Raw genomic sequence first — 15,336 nt, 5'->3', positions numbered from 1 at the left:
ATGGGTTTTTCCACGTGTAACCTTTCCTTTTTCGAAGCGCCTCCCCCTTTGGGAGTTCTACTTATTTATTTATCTATTTATTTATTATATCTTTCTCCGTTTTCTTCCTCTGTTTAGACGAACTTTCCTACCTTTTCGGACAAAACCTTTTGTAACCTTCGTCCTGTCTTTGTCCTTATATGTTTTTAATTGATATTAGCCCTTGTGGCCAATAAAACGAATTAATTATTATTATTATTATTATTATTATTATTATTATTATTATTATTATTATTACTTTTATTATTATTATTATTATTATTATTATTGCTGTTGTTGTTGTTGTTGCTGTTGTTGATGTTGTTGTTGTTGTTTTCTATCATTAATTAAAAATAGAACAGGGTGAATTGGTTCTTTTCAAGGCCAAGATCAGCACTCTCACTGATCACTACTAGTAGTAAACACATTGACCTCTGCTGACCACAAGGGTGTAAGGCCTCTTTTGTCTCCTTATCGCACAGGAATGTCCATTGCTGATCTCCTCGCCATCTGCCGAATCTATTTACATACCTGTGGTATTTGGTCTATTCAAAAGGCTGCTCCTCTACCTCCTACTTACTATTCCCTTCAACCCTCACATATTAATGATTACCTCAAGTATAAGACAAAAGTTGAACTAAGCAACATTTAATAATACCACACAGTAGTAGTAGCAAAGGTGGCAGATTTAAATAAATAATGGCTATACTGTCACCATGGCTACAAAGGTTAGCCACAACTATACAGATCAAAGCACAATTAGTGGTAACTAATGATGAGCAATGCTTTAATAGCAAGATTAAAGTAACATAACGGCAGAGTCGACAGTAGTGTCAGAGACAACAACCGTTTCTACATCTGTCACAATACAGGGTTCAATACTAATAATTTTAATGTACACAACTCTGTCTAACGAAACACAAAGGAAAACTACAACAGTACACCAAATCGCTTGTCCTATGATTAATCTGGAAGCACGTCCCTCAGGAGAGAGCCAACCTAGTGTTGAAAAGTCATCCACTGGCACAAACGCTTCTCTGAATACAAACCTGGATGGTCACTTGAACGGGAACTGCCCCAACTCAAGCCCTTGAAGTCTACCACCACACCTACCACAGAAAGAAAAATGCAAGACGATCAAATGAACCTGAGAAGAGTATACAGAATTAATATGCGCCTATTTCTATGCATTAGGAAGGCCATCTGAAGAGAAACACACTAAAATATGGCGAACACGAAATCAAGACAGCAAACTGTATTTGGACAAAAACAAGTTAGCAAATGTTAGGAGGGATATCCTCAGAAATAAAAGACTCACAGATAGTGAAATAACTGCAATCAAGTGCGCAGTGGAAAATGACCTAAATATAAGACAACAAAGAAATGAAGAACCAGACGAAGAGAGCAACTCTCCACAAGTCTCAATTGAAAGACTGCAATCTGACCGGAGCACGCAAACGTCTGGAGAAATAAATTGTAACGAACCTGATAAAGATAGCGGGGAAAGTGGTAGAGAAACAATATTTGAAGACAACACACTTACTGAGGAACACTGAGAGTCTATGATAGAACTGAAGCAGAAAATCCTGAATAAGCTTGCATTTGTAAGATACACTGATATGCATGATACAGAGCCACTTCATAAGCTTTCAAATACAATCCAAAATAGAAAAAAAATTAAACTAACTATATAACAAAGGAAACTATACAAGAACTAAAACCAGATCTCACTGAATTAAATGAAATTATTTACGCAGCTGCTAAGAAAATTGAAACCAGTTGTATGCCCTGCAAAAACAAAGAAATACTAACCTGAGAAGAATTCCAAACTGGAAAAGAGATTGAAATAATGAGAGGTGAAATATCAATATTATATGAACTAATCTGTAGAAACAATGTAAAAAGACAGAAAAGGAAGTAAGATGAAGAGAAAATATAGATTCTCGCCAAGAGAAGAACTGCTTTCAGCAAAAGAAACACTGCAACAAAAAGTCCAAGCAAAAGATTTTCTCATTGAAATCGAAAATGTCGCATCTCAAGGCGGTTACAATACCAGTGATTGTAGGAACACTAGGAATGATATATGAAGAAATGAACTGGAAATTATCTGAAAATGATCTCTGTCTTACCATTCCGGCAAGATGAGAGAAAGATTGTTAGACGTATTGAGGAAAGCACTGTCGCTGTGAGAACGTTTACCATCCAAGTAATTTATCTTTTATAAATGACTTCATTTGATTTTGTAAATAAACAATCTGGTGTGTTTATTTTCATAGCTTATCAGTATTTACAGGGAGTTTCTTTACCTTAGGTGTCGGGAAGACTCTCGGCAAGAAATGGTAACAAAGTTGAAAGAAGAAAAGCTCAATAATAATAATCATAACCGTGAGTATACCATAATTTCTCTATATCTCTGATAATTTTCCCAGTCCTGACGAATGAAAGGCATGGGTTAAACAGTCCAAAAAGAAAAATATTAAGAAATACCAATAATTTTATATCAATAAAATGAATGCATCTGAAGAATTGTATCTGAATATAATGAACTGAAATTGTTGCCAGTTAAATTCTAGTACTTACATGAACTTCAAATTTATGAGACCTTTCAATGTATTCGGAGGCATCGTTCTGAAGGGATTGTCTGCCAGATAGCTGTATTGATATTGAAATACCGCATTAAAAAAAATGTATTGATTTGTAACATTGGTACATCGTCACATATTTGAACAGATGAAAGCATAAATTTGCGCTCAGTTTATCATTAGGTTACTCTGGCTGTGCAGTGATGTGTGAAAATTGCTGTAGGTTTTAAATCGCGAGCTGTCTTGATACTTTTCCAGAAACACGAGCATTAGGTACTTGACCGAACTATTACATCCTCATGCGTCGAAACGTACAAGGGCACACACACACACACACACACACACACACACACACACACACACACACACACACACTATTTACTAAGTACGGCAAATTTAAATCTACTTTTCCCTGTGTGGATTTTTTTTCAAATGCTTGCATTTTAACGTCATTTGTTTGTATATAAAGGTATTTTCTTTATTTATTTCACAGGGAAAATAGTTTAATCGTGGAAATAGTTGTGAACGCAAGTCAGTATAACCTAACCTTAGTTTTTCAGAAAAATGACCTCTTTACTTCAATAATTACACAGTCATAAAATTTAACTTTTTTCAAACAATTATCAGTTTAGACCTGCCATTGGTGTTTGTACAAAGTTATACCCTATAATACAATAATTCTCAACCATTTATTATGAACTTCCTTTGATTCCTATTTTACTCTACTGGACCCTCAGAGGCATTTAGTGTTTAAAAAATAATCATATATTTTTATAATTAAATATTAGTATTAAAAAAATTGTTAAAATATTTTGTGTATAGCCAATTTATTGCTCATAAATTTTAACAACAAAATATTACATAGATCCCCAAGGGACAGTTGGCTCCCAGTTGAGAACCACTGCTATAATGTAACTTTCCTATTAAAGTAAATCAATCGAGTGCAATCTTGGATGTTTTACGGAATGTTACAAGTCATTCATACTTACATTTTAAAAATAACTTTCTATAATTTCTACTTCTTTAAATTACTTTTCAAAGGCATATATTGCCCGAACTCCAACACCTTCATTCAATGTTAATACACTTTTATATAAACTGAAAACAATTTTTCCCCATTCCGCACTCCTGAATAGTTCACTCCAGAGAGAAATTCTGTGTAGGAGGCCAACTTTTTCTTACAGTAGACATATCTATCCATTCTATCTAGCGTATTATAATCCAGTTTCACATTTTGTTTGAACTACGTAAAATATATTTAAATATATTTTACAACACTTTCATTACTATATGTTTATGTATAAGAATATGTTTGAATATATTTATATATACGTATGTATATATGCATATATACATGTATGCGTGTTTCAAAGTACCGACTAACTGTCGATTTTTAAAATATATTTTCGGTAATTAAATATCTCGCGTAGATGAACTAGATGTGTGTTTGTTTGTGTGTCTGTGTTTGTGTGTAGTTGTGTGTGCACGCGCGCGTGTGTATACGTATGAATGCATGTATGCATGTATGTATATATTTATATATGTATATGAATACACACGTACACACAGAGTAAGCATGATGAAATTTGTGCAGACCTGTAGTAGCCATAGAAAACTACTTAACAGGGTGTATAAAATAATTGTAAATGGTTACGTACAGTGAAATTAGGTTTTCAACATACATAAAGGATTTCTCTTCAATGTGTTCAATTTGATTTTCTTCCAAATTCCTGCAGCAAGGAAAGAAATATAAAGCAATGTTGGCTACAACCTTTACAACAAAGAATTTAAAAGCATTCGTGACAGCATGAAGCCGTGCAGCATTATAGAGATTAGAAAGAATTTGGCAACTACGTTGGCTCTGAAGGATGTGTCGCTTTTGTAACAGAATAACTAACCGTGTTGGTGATAGAAACAAGATATACTGATTTGTTATTGTTTAGCCACGGGTCAGTTTTAATTATGAAGAGTTATGATTGAATGCGTTCCTGTAGCGAACATTCTTTCTTTTATCAGATATATATCTGGAACTGTATTTTTCTACGTTTAGCTTTTATATAATAATGCTAACTTAGGGGGATTTCTCTGGAATTACTAGCTGGACGAGCGACTACAGAAATAAACCTCCATTTTGACTTGTATGTGTGTGTGTGTGCGCGTGTGTGCATGTGTTTTGTGTTCCTGTGAGTGTATGTATGTGTGTGTGTGTGTGTGTGTGCGTGCGTGTATGAATGCAGAGGGGAGTCATACGACAAAACGACGAACTGCAAATATTTAGTGTATTACTGAACTTGATATAGGGTAGATTAATGGATGAGAGAGGAAATTAGTATGTAATTAGGACTGATCAAATTAAGGTGACTGTTTCTATGGTGTCCCAGATCTAAGGAGGGCTTTAACTCATACATTCTAGCTGATCAAGCAGTCATTAGTTTTGTGATACTCCTATAAGATGCAGTGGAAGAAACATTGGAAATTACATGTAGTATTCCTTTTTGCAGCACAATAAAAAGATAAGGATTATTGAAGCTTTCATCACCAATGATGCCATTGTAACATCGATAGTACCAAAAGGTTTTATTAGTATTTACGTTAATGTGATATGGTATATGGTAGAAATGATATGACAAAGAGTAGTTTGTTTTCGATAACAGAATAGATGTTAGCGATAATGAACACTGGAAATTTGTAATCATATTTTTAGGAGCTAGATGATTGTTGATTTCGTATACCGGTATATTGCCCCATATATAGAGGGCAGCGTATAGTCAATGACATTGAACCACAGTATATTACTAATGCTTAATTTATCAATTCAAAGGGATGAACAACAAGGTTAATTGATGGAAAGGTAAAGGTGTGAAACTAAATAATGATTTCTAAACATGTATATTGTGCTATGCACCTTGGATCAGATCATTGACATTGATAATTTTATATATTCTGTTAATACTAATGGTAAATTATGGAGGGGGTCGTGGTAAAGTCTATCTGGCGGAATTTGAAACTGCAAACCATTTCGTCCAGAAATTTATAAATTCTGCTTAAACTGTAAGCTCTTAGTTAGAAATGTGAAAAGCTGCAAAGTAATAAAGTATAGAAAAATATGACATATAAAGTAGAATAAGATAGAGGTAAAAACCAGATCATTTTAACGCCACGTTATAGTTAATTCGCTTCACTTATGCCATTATTACCCTCGATAAATGTATAAAAATCACAGTCTTATTTTCGCTTCCTCCACAAATTCATGGCTTTGTGCTAAATACTCAAAAGCCTCCTATACTATGGTTGCTGTTAAGATACACGGTTTTATAAATGTAAATGAAGCCAACCCAAAATGATAAAACAAATATTCACTCGTTTATTACTGTTGTTCTCGCTTACAATTAAATTGTTTTTGTTGCTGCTTACGGTTAGATCCTTTCTGATTTGCAAATCTTATCAGCAAAAGCATTTCAACTGCAAGTATCACGTCTTTTTCCTATGAGCCATGATCTCATTATTTAATGTGTTCTTTTCTAACATGTAGAAAGTGGTCTGAGGGAAATTGTCACCAGACGGAGCAAGTATGCAGGGACCCACTTCTTGGTTCCTTTAGAAGTATGTGAATTGCGTTGCTGAAAGCTGTTTCTTTACGTTTTGCTTCCTGGCCAGCGTCCATGATAAGACACAAAATAAGGGCATCTGAGACTGGTCTTTATTCCTAGGCACAGTCAATGATAAGTAGAAAGATAAAATAGGTATCTATATAACGTCTTTTGTACTTCTAGTATTTGGCAAAGGAATAGGGTTGCCTTGACATTCAGGTTTTCTCAAGGATATTAGCGGCAATATAAACAAAATGAAATGGTTTCAACTAAGAATTAAAGGCACTTCATTTCTGTGCAGTATAATGATGTTTATGTTTTGGTACTTACAGATATTGGATGGATTTTAATCCAGCGAACATTCCGTTAACCAATTTAGTAAATCTGTTTTGTCGCAATATTCTGTAGAAGTGAAGAAAAAATATTCACTAATGAATTAAAAACATTTAAAAACATTTCAGTTATCAATAAAGCACCTGAAACTCTACTTAGTTGTTCTACTTGAAAGAAATAGTAGCCAAATGTTCCTCAGTTCATGCCCTACTATATTTAAAAGAGAAGAACACACTGGGCAATATACTCCTAGCTATATAATAAGATGGGTTGGTCATAACTGAAATACATTTGATCATAGGACTGCTCGATCAAGGCTAAATAACAACAATAACAATACACCGTTGAGAAGGAACAATGCTCTAAATCTTTCGATCTTACTATAAATGTCAGGACTTAGTATCTCTGGTGATCTTTCATGGTGATCATACACCTACAGCACAGTTATAAACAATACATGCAATGCTTTATATTGCCTGCACTATAATATGACTGTCGATTGTCAGCTGTATATAAATAGGTTTCCATGACTTCACGAAACGTAAATAAACACACAAAAGAAAATTTCTAAATATGTGTATTGAAAATTTTTTAAATGACACAAACAGTGCAAACAATATCTGGAAAAGATAAACACAGTTTTATTTTGGAGACATGTGTATGCTGTTAGGAAAATAGATGTTAATTACTGTCATTATTATTGTTGAAGACTGCTGAGAAACACAGCGGCGGCAAAATATCTACGTGAAAAATAATACGAGTGGGAAAATCTATGCATAAAACCGCGAATAAAAATAACAAACAAAAACAGAATGTCGAGAGTTAGAGATAATAGCAATTTGATAATAAAAGTAAATCGTGGCAAATGATAAAAGTATAATGATAACAGTATTAAATGAGAAAATATGAATAGCAATTTATTGTAGATAGTAATATATAGGAAGTGGTAATTGGAATTTACCGAAAGCAGTTACGAATAATTCATGGTAACTGTAATTTATTGATTAGAGTAACAAAAAGTAAATGTTAATTGTGATTTACTGATAATAGCAATCCTTTCTAATTTTGGCATAAGGCCGAGCCAACAATTCTGACAGGAGGGATAAGTCGATTATATCGACCCTAGTGCTCAAATAGTACCTTTGTTTTTTGATTCCGGAAGGATGAAAAGCAAAGTCGACCTCGGTGGAATTTGAACTCAGAACAGAGGAACTGGAAAAAAAGCCGGTAAGCATTTTAGCCGGCGTGCTAATAACTCTGCCAGAACGTCGCTTTATTAATATCGATAATAATGATAATGACAGTTTAATGATTATAGTAATCGAAGAAAAACGATAAAAAATTGCAGTAATGAAAACAGATAATATAAATAAATGGAGTTGTTCTATTAATATACCTTCTAGTCGTATGTTAATTATAGTTGTGATGAAATTAATAGCTCCAAGAATTTTTGAAATACCTGCTAAATGGAGTGAAAAAATAGCCAAGTCAACAGAAGAGCCTACGTAAGCTAAATTGTTTTGAAAGGAGAGGCTAAATAGTTCCTCCGGTTCCTACACCTCTTTCTACTGAAGCTGATGATAATAATAGGCTTAGAGAAGGAGCTAAGAGTCAAAAACTCATATTATTTATTTGTGGGAATGCCATGTGTGGAGCTCCTAATATTAGAGGTACTAATCAATTTCCAAATCCTCCGATTATAACAGGGATAATGTTAATTGAAAGATAATTAAATGAATGGTAAGTAGTAATAGAAATTCAGTGATAAAACTAAATTTTGATGAATGTAAAAACAAATTTAGGCGGGGTGAGTGAAGTATTGGCAAAAATTAACACTTCCTTCTCCAAGCCTAGATTCGAAACCGAATCTAAGAATTCTCGGTCGTCCAAACCACCACAGTCAACAGGCGCGAATACAGGTTTTCTTTGTCCTGTCAAAAAGTGATTGATGATCTCCCTTTAACCTTCGACCTCATAGATGTCAAGCGAAGTTCAAATGGACAGGAGCTGACCTATTTAGGTACAAACTCTGCTGCAGTATGTCTGTCCTTCTAGCTGCCACGATTCTTATAAATAGAGTGGTCAACAACACACCAGGACAGACACAGACAGACGGAGACTGTGATGCTCGCAGACTGAACCAGTGCTCTGCTACTATCAGACAGAAATCTTTTGCCGTGCCCTTCAAGATGAAAGAACGAACAAACACACACACACACACACGAACATATGCAGTCTTCAGGTCAGCAGAGTTTGTACCTAAATAGGTCAGCTCCTGTCCATTTGAACTTCGCTTGACATCTATGAGGTCGAAGGTTAAAGGGAGATCATCAATCACTTTTTAACAGGACAAAGAAAACCTGTATTCGCGCCTGTTGATTGTGGTGGTTTGGACGACCGAGAATTCTTAGATTCGGTTTCGAATCTAGGCTTGGAGAAGGAAGTGTTAATTTTTATATATTTATGAAATTTATGCTAGTCATTCAGTAATGTAAACGAAACGGTTTAAAGTGGCAACCACTACCATCCAACAACTAACAGCCTTCTATTTCTCTTTTTCATCACTGTCGTCGTCGTTGTTACCGTCGTCATTATCCTAATCCTCATCCTCATCAGTTGCTGTACAAACAATAACTACACCAATAACAATAATAATGATACCCAAAATAATAACAACAACAACAACAGTAATAAGTATAATGTCAGCAAAGATATCAAAATAATAGCTATTTATAAAATAATGAATAAAATATCTACATCAATAACAACCATAACAGTACAAAGTTCATCAACCTGAAGAACGTAAGAAACGGTCAAAGAGTGATTGCTTACAGATTTTGTAGCTGAGTCAACGCGTCGAAGGAATTTGGTTCGATGGAGCTAATCTTGTTGTTAATCAAATATCTGGAAAATAGAGTAGAATATTCAATAGAAAACATGATATCCAGAGAATATACTGCGTAATGTAATATTTGTTTATAGAATTACGTATATTTCAATGAAATCAATTCACAACATAGTTTCTCTGATATAAGTTTCAGTGTCGCAGACATCGTTGTAGCAATAAACGAAACGAAATATTATTCTGCAGTAGGCCATGATAGATACTCTGCTAGTATTCCGAAGGAATGCGAACACTAACTTACATCTCCTCTTATCAAACAATGGAGAAAATCTTTAAACTCGGGTGATAAACCCAAATAGTTCTTATCTTAATCTGCTATCCCAGTTTTCGAAAAAGGAAACAGTTTATTTGCAGTTAACTATCTTCCAATCTCACTCACTTCCCAACCATCAGAGTATTTGAAAGGATGGTAAGATAAAAAATAATTACTTTCCTAGAGGGTAACATCCTCCTAAATTCCAAGCAGCATAGCTTTCGCTGCGGCAGTGAATGCCTAACGTATCACGTCGAGGACATCCTTAGAATTTTGGAGGGCGGTTCAAGAAGAGTCGGCCACAACGTCCTACAACAAAAGCTATCCTACACTGAAGCCAGTAGAAAATTGTTGCACTGGATCAGGTATTTCCAGGTGAATAGAAACCATCTTATTGTGATCGATGGAATCCACTCAAGCCTACTATCAGTCCCCAAGGGTCTATGTTAGACCCACTTATCTTCATAGTCTATGTAACCAAAAAATCCAAACTATAATATATTTATATGCAATAGTATAATAAAATATAAAGTATATTATATATGTAAAATATATATTTATTTAAGTAATATACTATAATTTAATACGGTGTAATACAACATAAAAGATACATAATGTAGTCTATTATAACATATATATAATTTAAAAAATAATGTATATAATTTCGCTTTTGTATTTCGCCTGCAAGATATAAGTGAAGAAATCTAAATTTTACATAATGTGAAATAATTTTTAATTGATATTTATTTACTTATTATAAGAAAATTTATATGATATTTTGTATGATCTTTCTCTCTCTCTCTCGCTCTTTGTCTATCTATCTATCTATCTATCTATCTATCTATCTATCTATCTATCTATCGATCTATCTATCTATCTATCTATATTCAGTGTGTATATGCATAATATAATAATTATACAACACATTAAAATTATAGCATTATTACATTTACATAATATAACATGATATTCATAAAATGCACTATAAATTAAAAGGAGCGAGAAAAACATTTGAAATAAAATATGATAAAAAATTGAAAAATTAAAGCATATGATAAATTAACTTCCTCGTCGATTTACAAGAACGATTGTTGTAATCGTTCGTTCAAGAAAATTATATTAATGTGTATTCCGGTTTTTAGAATGGGCATACCGATAGCATATGATAATATTCTAAGAGTAGCTGTTTGAAATGTTCGCTCATTACACAATAAACCGGTCATTTAATGTATATGCAATGAGTATAAATTTACAAGGCATCAACAAACTTACAGTTCACCAAGATTTGTCAGTTTCTCAAAGTAGTGCCGTTTGATGACCGTTAGCATGTTATTGTCGAGAAATCTGTAAAAAAGACGCAGGAAATGTTAGAAAACTGTGCTCTTGTTATTGGTAAGTAATAAGACAAAACAGTAGTTCATACTCTTCGTTCTCTCCATATTTTTAATTGGATTGGGACGCAAGGAAAGAGTTGAGTACAGATTATTTACACATCTCTGAAATCTGTGATATTAAAACGGGTAATGTTTCTTTTGACATGGTGCAAATCAAAGGCTGCACAAAAACAAAAAAAAACCAAAACTTATGCAGGGCGGGAAATCCAGAGGGTTGGCAATCTGAAGAGGAAATGGTTGGCGGTGTGGGCACAATGTGAGTGATGAGAGAAGAAGAGACGAGTGAAGTGGAAGAATCCGATTAGAGGTGAAACAAAACCAGGCAATTACAAAGAGCCATTATAGTTATGCAAAGAGAATGGGTACAACACGTCTTATGGTCAGAAGTTGGGCCGTATTTACTAGTGACTTCAGGCAAATCAATCGGCAAGTCTTTGGATGTGGGATCAAGGGAGTTTGTGTGCGAAGCTAAAGCACTGTTCCAGATCTAGGGGCAGTACTCTATTGTTGGTCACATCTGAGTTTTGCAGTAGTTATATGCATATGTAGGAACAGAAGTATTTTCTGGAAGGCGAGCACTTGTGATACTGCCTACCCTTGTGATACAACCTGGACTTGTGATACAGCCTACACTATCTTTAGAGTTTCTACCTCTCATCAGGTTTACATTTGATATAAATTAAATCCTTTTTCAGCAAAGAGAAAGAAGTGAAAAATATTGATCTCGAGGTGATGAAATGTAAAATTGATCTTAATTCTAGAACGAACCCTGAAAAAAATTTTATCTGACACTTTGACAATTGCGGGAATTCTTTAATTTCAGTCATTAGTATTAACAATTGATATCTCAAGAGAATAAACAAGGAAAGCAACAAACAATGTGAAAAAAAAAAAATGATACGTTCGGTAACATAGTTCATGTTACAAATACCGAAAAGAAAAGATGAAATTGTCATACTTAGACTGTCTTTGATCATAGATTGGCTCGAAAAGTTGCAATAAATGAAAAAAATGTGTAAATAAATACACTGTGAAAATTGTTACATACAGCTGTACGAGACTACTGGTGCCGTAGAAGGCGGCTGGTTCTATTGTTTTAATTCGGTTTCTTCGTAGAGATCTATGAGAGAGAGAGAGAAAGAGAGAGAGAAGAGAAATAAAAATAGAAAACAAATAAAACTAACAGAAATTTAATTCATTCTGATAAAAGAAATCACATAAGAAAAGGACAAATTGTTAATATATCTTCTATTACTGGTTAACAAGTGTGACTCATTGCACAAGGAATCTTTCTGAGATGCTGAGTTTGAATATATGATGTAGATTGATTGAGCGCACTGTGAGATATATAAACGCATTTGAATATTGATTATGTGATACGAGCAGTTCTTTGACTTATGTCACTTGTTTCACTGGTACTTAATTTATTGACCCCGAATGGATGAAAGGAAAGTCGACCTCGGGCGAATTTAAACTCAGAACATAAAGACAGACGAAATGCCGCTAAGCATTTTGCCCGGCGTGCAAACGATTCTACCAGCTCGCCAGGGACAGCAAGTATTATCAGGAGGGTTTTAAGCACTCGGAAGACAGCTAAAAACTTGTGGATACCTAAGGTTACAGGTAGTAACTCGCTACCCACATAAATTCTACCAGGAATAAGACCGAACCTGAACCAAACTAAAATAATAATGATAATAATCCTTTCTACTATAGGCACAAGGCCTGAAATTTGGGGGTGGTGGATAGTCGATTACATTAACCCCCAGTACTCAACTGGTACTTAATTTATCGATCCCGAAAGGGTGAAAAGTAAAGTCGATCTCGGCGGAATTTGAACGCAAAAGGTAGTAACGGGTGCAATACCGCTAAGCATTTCGTCCAGTGCGCTAATTCTGCCAGCTCGTCACCTTACTACTACTACTACTACTACTACTACTACTACTACTACTACTACTACTACTACTACTACTACTACTGATTTATTTGCTACCAGGGCGAAGGATGAGGGGGGGGGACAATATAAAGACAAACTCAACGTGTGGGAGTTTACATATAATGGAATGATAAAGAAGAAGTATACACAATATACATTAAAAGAAGGAAACTATACATAGTATATAGCACTAAGAAAATAAAAAAGGAATAGTGATGGGGTCCTCCTGATACAGGAGGATCCCTAGGAATGATCGAGAACCCCGCAATCCAAGAACACCCTGAATACTAGGGACAAGTGCCCTTTCCAACTCATTTCCTCCAACTCACAGGTCTACACTGAGAGTGGTACCATCCGCTCTTGCCATTTTCGTAACTTCCACTCACCTTTTCATAAATTCATTCGAGGACAGCAGCTCCCTCTCCACCTCACTTTCCTTTTCAAGTGAAACTTGAAAAAGTTGATGAGGGCTTTACCAAGGAGGAATGTTTCTGTTCTCATTCCTTTCAACTTCGTCCACCAGACAACCTCTTTCGTCACAGCTACCAGACAAAGGAATGGAGGCCGGGCAACTATCATTATGGACTCGGACGACAGACGGAACCGACCCACACATGACGGCAGCTGTTCGATATAACTCTACAAGTCAGCAATTCTCGGACACTGAACGAGTGCATACAAAACGGTTTCGTCGCTCTACGCGCACCTGGGACAAGCCTGTCTGACAGCACATCTGTGCCTGCAGAGTTTATCTCGAATCGGTAGCGTCCCCCAGTAGCACTGTTAAGCCAAATACTACTGGAAATTATCCATGTTCTTGGATTACCTCGCCTGGCAGCACTTCCATGCCTGTAGACCTATCAGGCTGTTCATTGGCATAGTCTAGCCTCTCCGGTTACAGAACAGCAAGCCTACCGATTTATTCAGATTTATCTTAGCTCTTGCCATCGCCTCGTATTCCTTTAAAATGGAATTGACTCTGAACTTCTGCAGTGTCTGACACCATTACTGTGATATCATCTGCATATGCCGACACAGCTCTTCCGGATTCCTGTCAGAAGGGAATACCTCACAAGGGTTCTAGCTGCTGATTTCTAATTAGATGGATGTCTGTATCCATCTATCCATCCACGGCTGGATGGCTGAATGAATGGATGAATGATTTGCCTTCTACGTATTCACGCATATCAAGGTGGAGCTCCAAGAAGACCGTAGTCTAAAAAGAGAAAAAAGTAAAAGAATAATAAAGAAGATCTACAAAGGTTTACTCACAGTTTTATCAATTTACTCAAGTGATCGAATGTTTTTGCAGGTATTTCGGTCAACCAATTCTGGTCCAGGTATCTGAAAGATAGAATATATTATGTAACACACTCAAAACAGAGAGAACAAGGTTAAAAACTAGGTTTCTCCGGAGCTCACAACTATAGTATTTCACAAGGATTTATAAAATTCAAGGACTAGTATTATATTGATGTTTGGTTAATTGCGCGAATACTTTTATTTCTAAAATAAGTATCACTTCGGGACTGAGGAAAAATAAATAAATACTCTACTTTTAATTCTGCGATTACTAAGATACTGTTTATTGTTCAATGTGATTAAATAACAAAAGAACTGGAATACTATGTTTGGCAGACTGCTCAGATTTCCAACATAAAATGATATAAGCTACCATAAACTCTAATTTGTGATAAAAATTACAACTGGTTCACTGTCAGAGACACAGTTGCTCTTTTCTGTCTTAGACAAGAGCTTCTAATGTCTAAATGTATTTTTATGTAGCAACGGAAGTAAGAAAAATACTTACAAATATTTCAGGGAATTATTCTTGGGAAACAAATTAGGGACTAGTTCTTCCAGTCGGTTCAGTTTAAGCGAGCTGATCAATGAGAGACGATAGTGGAATGAGGTTTAGTAAACACAAAATATTTTAATTCATGTTTTAGAAATAGGGAGTTTATAGTTAATATAAAACTGTGAACGTGAATAAATAATAGCGTTTAAGAAAGTCATTACAATACATACAAGGAAATAAAGGGTGTAAATAGAGCAAAACCAAAACAGAAGTAGAACAATATTCTTTTATTCTTTTACTTGTTTCAGTCCTTAGACTGCGGCCATGCTGGGGCACCGCCTTGAAAATTTTTAGTCGAATGTATCAACCCCAGTATTTCTTTTTTATTTTAGGTTCTGGTACTTATTCTATCGATCTCTTAGGCCGAACTGCTAGGTTACAAGGGCGTAAACACACTAACACCGGTTGTGAAGCGGTGGTGAGGTTCAAAGACACGCGCATGTACATGCACGCACGCACGCACGCAC

General features: G+C 35.1%; 1 protein-coding gene across 1 annotated transcript in view; it reads right to left on the bottom strand.

The window, feature by feature from the left end:
* LOC106876284 (relaxin receptor 2) overlaps positions 1 to 15,336 on the bottom strand; it is a 112,024-nt gene that overhangs the window by 27,299 nt on the left and 69,389 nt on the right. The window contains exons 8-15 of the mRNA XM_052965552.1: positions 14,822 to 14,893; positions 14,284 to 14,355; positions 12,124 to 12,195; positions 10,954 to 11,025; positions 9,356 to 9,427; positions 6,521 to 6,592; positions 4,259 to 4,330; positions 2,599 to 2,670 (exon numbers count right to left, since the gene is read on the bottom strand). Coding sequence (XP_052821512.1) covers positions 2,599 to 2,670; positions 4,259 to 4,330; positions 6,521 to 6,592; positions 9,356 to 9,427; positions 10,954 to 11,025; positions 12,124 to 12,195; positions 14,284 to 14,355; positions 14,822 to 14,893 — 576 coding nt within the window. The remainder of the gene's footprint in view (positions 1 to 2,598; positions 2,671 to 4,258; positions 4,331 to 6,520; positions 6,593 to 9,355; positions 9,428 to 10,953; positions 11,026 to 12,123; positions 12,196 to 14,283; positions 14,356 to 14,821; positions 14,894 to 15,336) is intronic.

The sequence above is a fragment of the Octopus bimaculoides genome, chromosome 2 (assembly GCF_001194135.2).
Source record: "Octopus bimaculoides isolate UCB-OBI-ISO-001 chromosome 2, ASM119413v2, whole genome shotgun sequence".
Classification (NCBI taxonomy): domain Eukaryota; kingdom Metazoa; phylum Mollusca; class Cephalopoda; order Octopoda; family Octopodidae; genus Octopus; species Octopus bimaculoides.
This window is presented reverse-complemented; position numbering and strand designations above follow the sequence as displayed.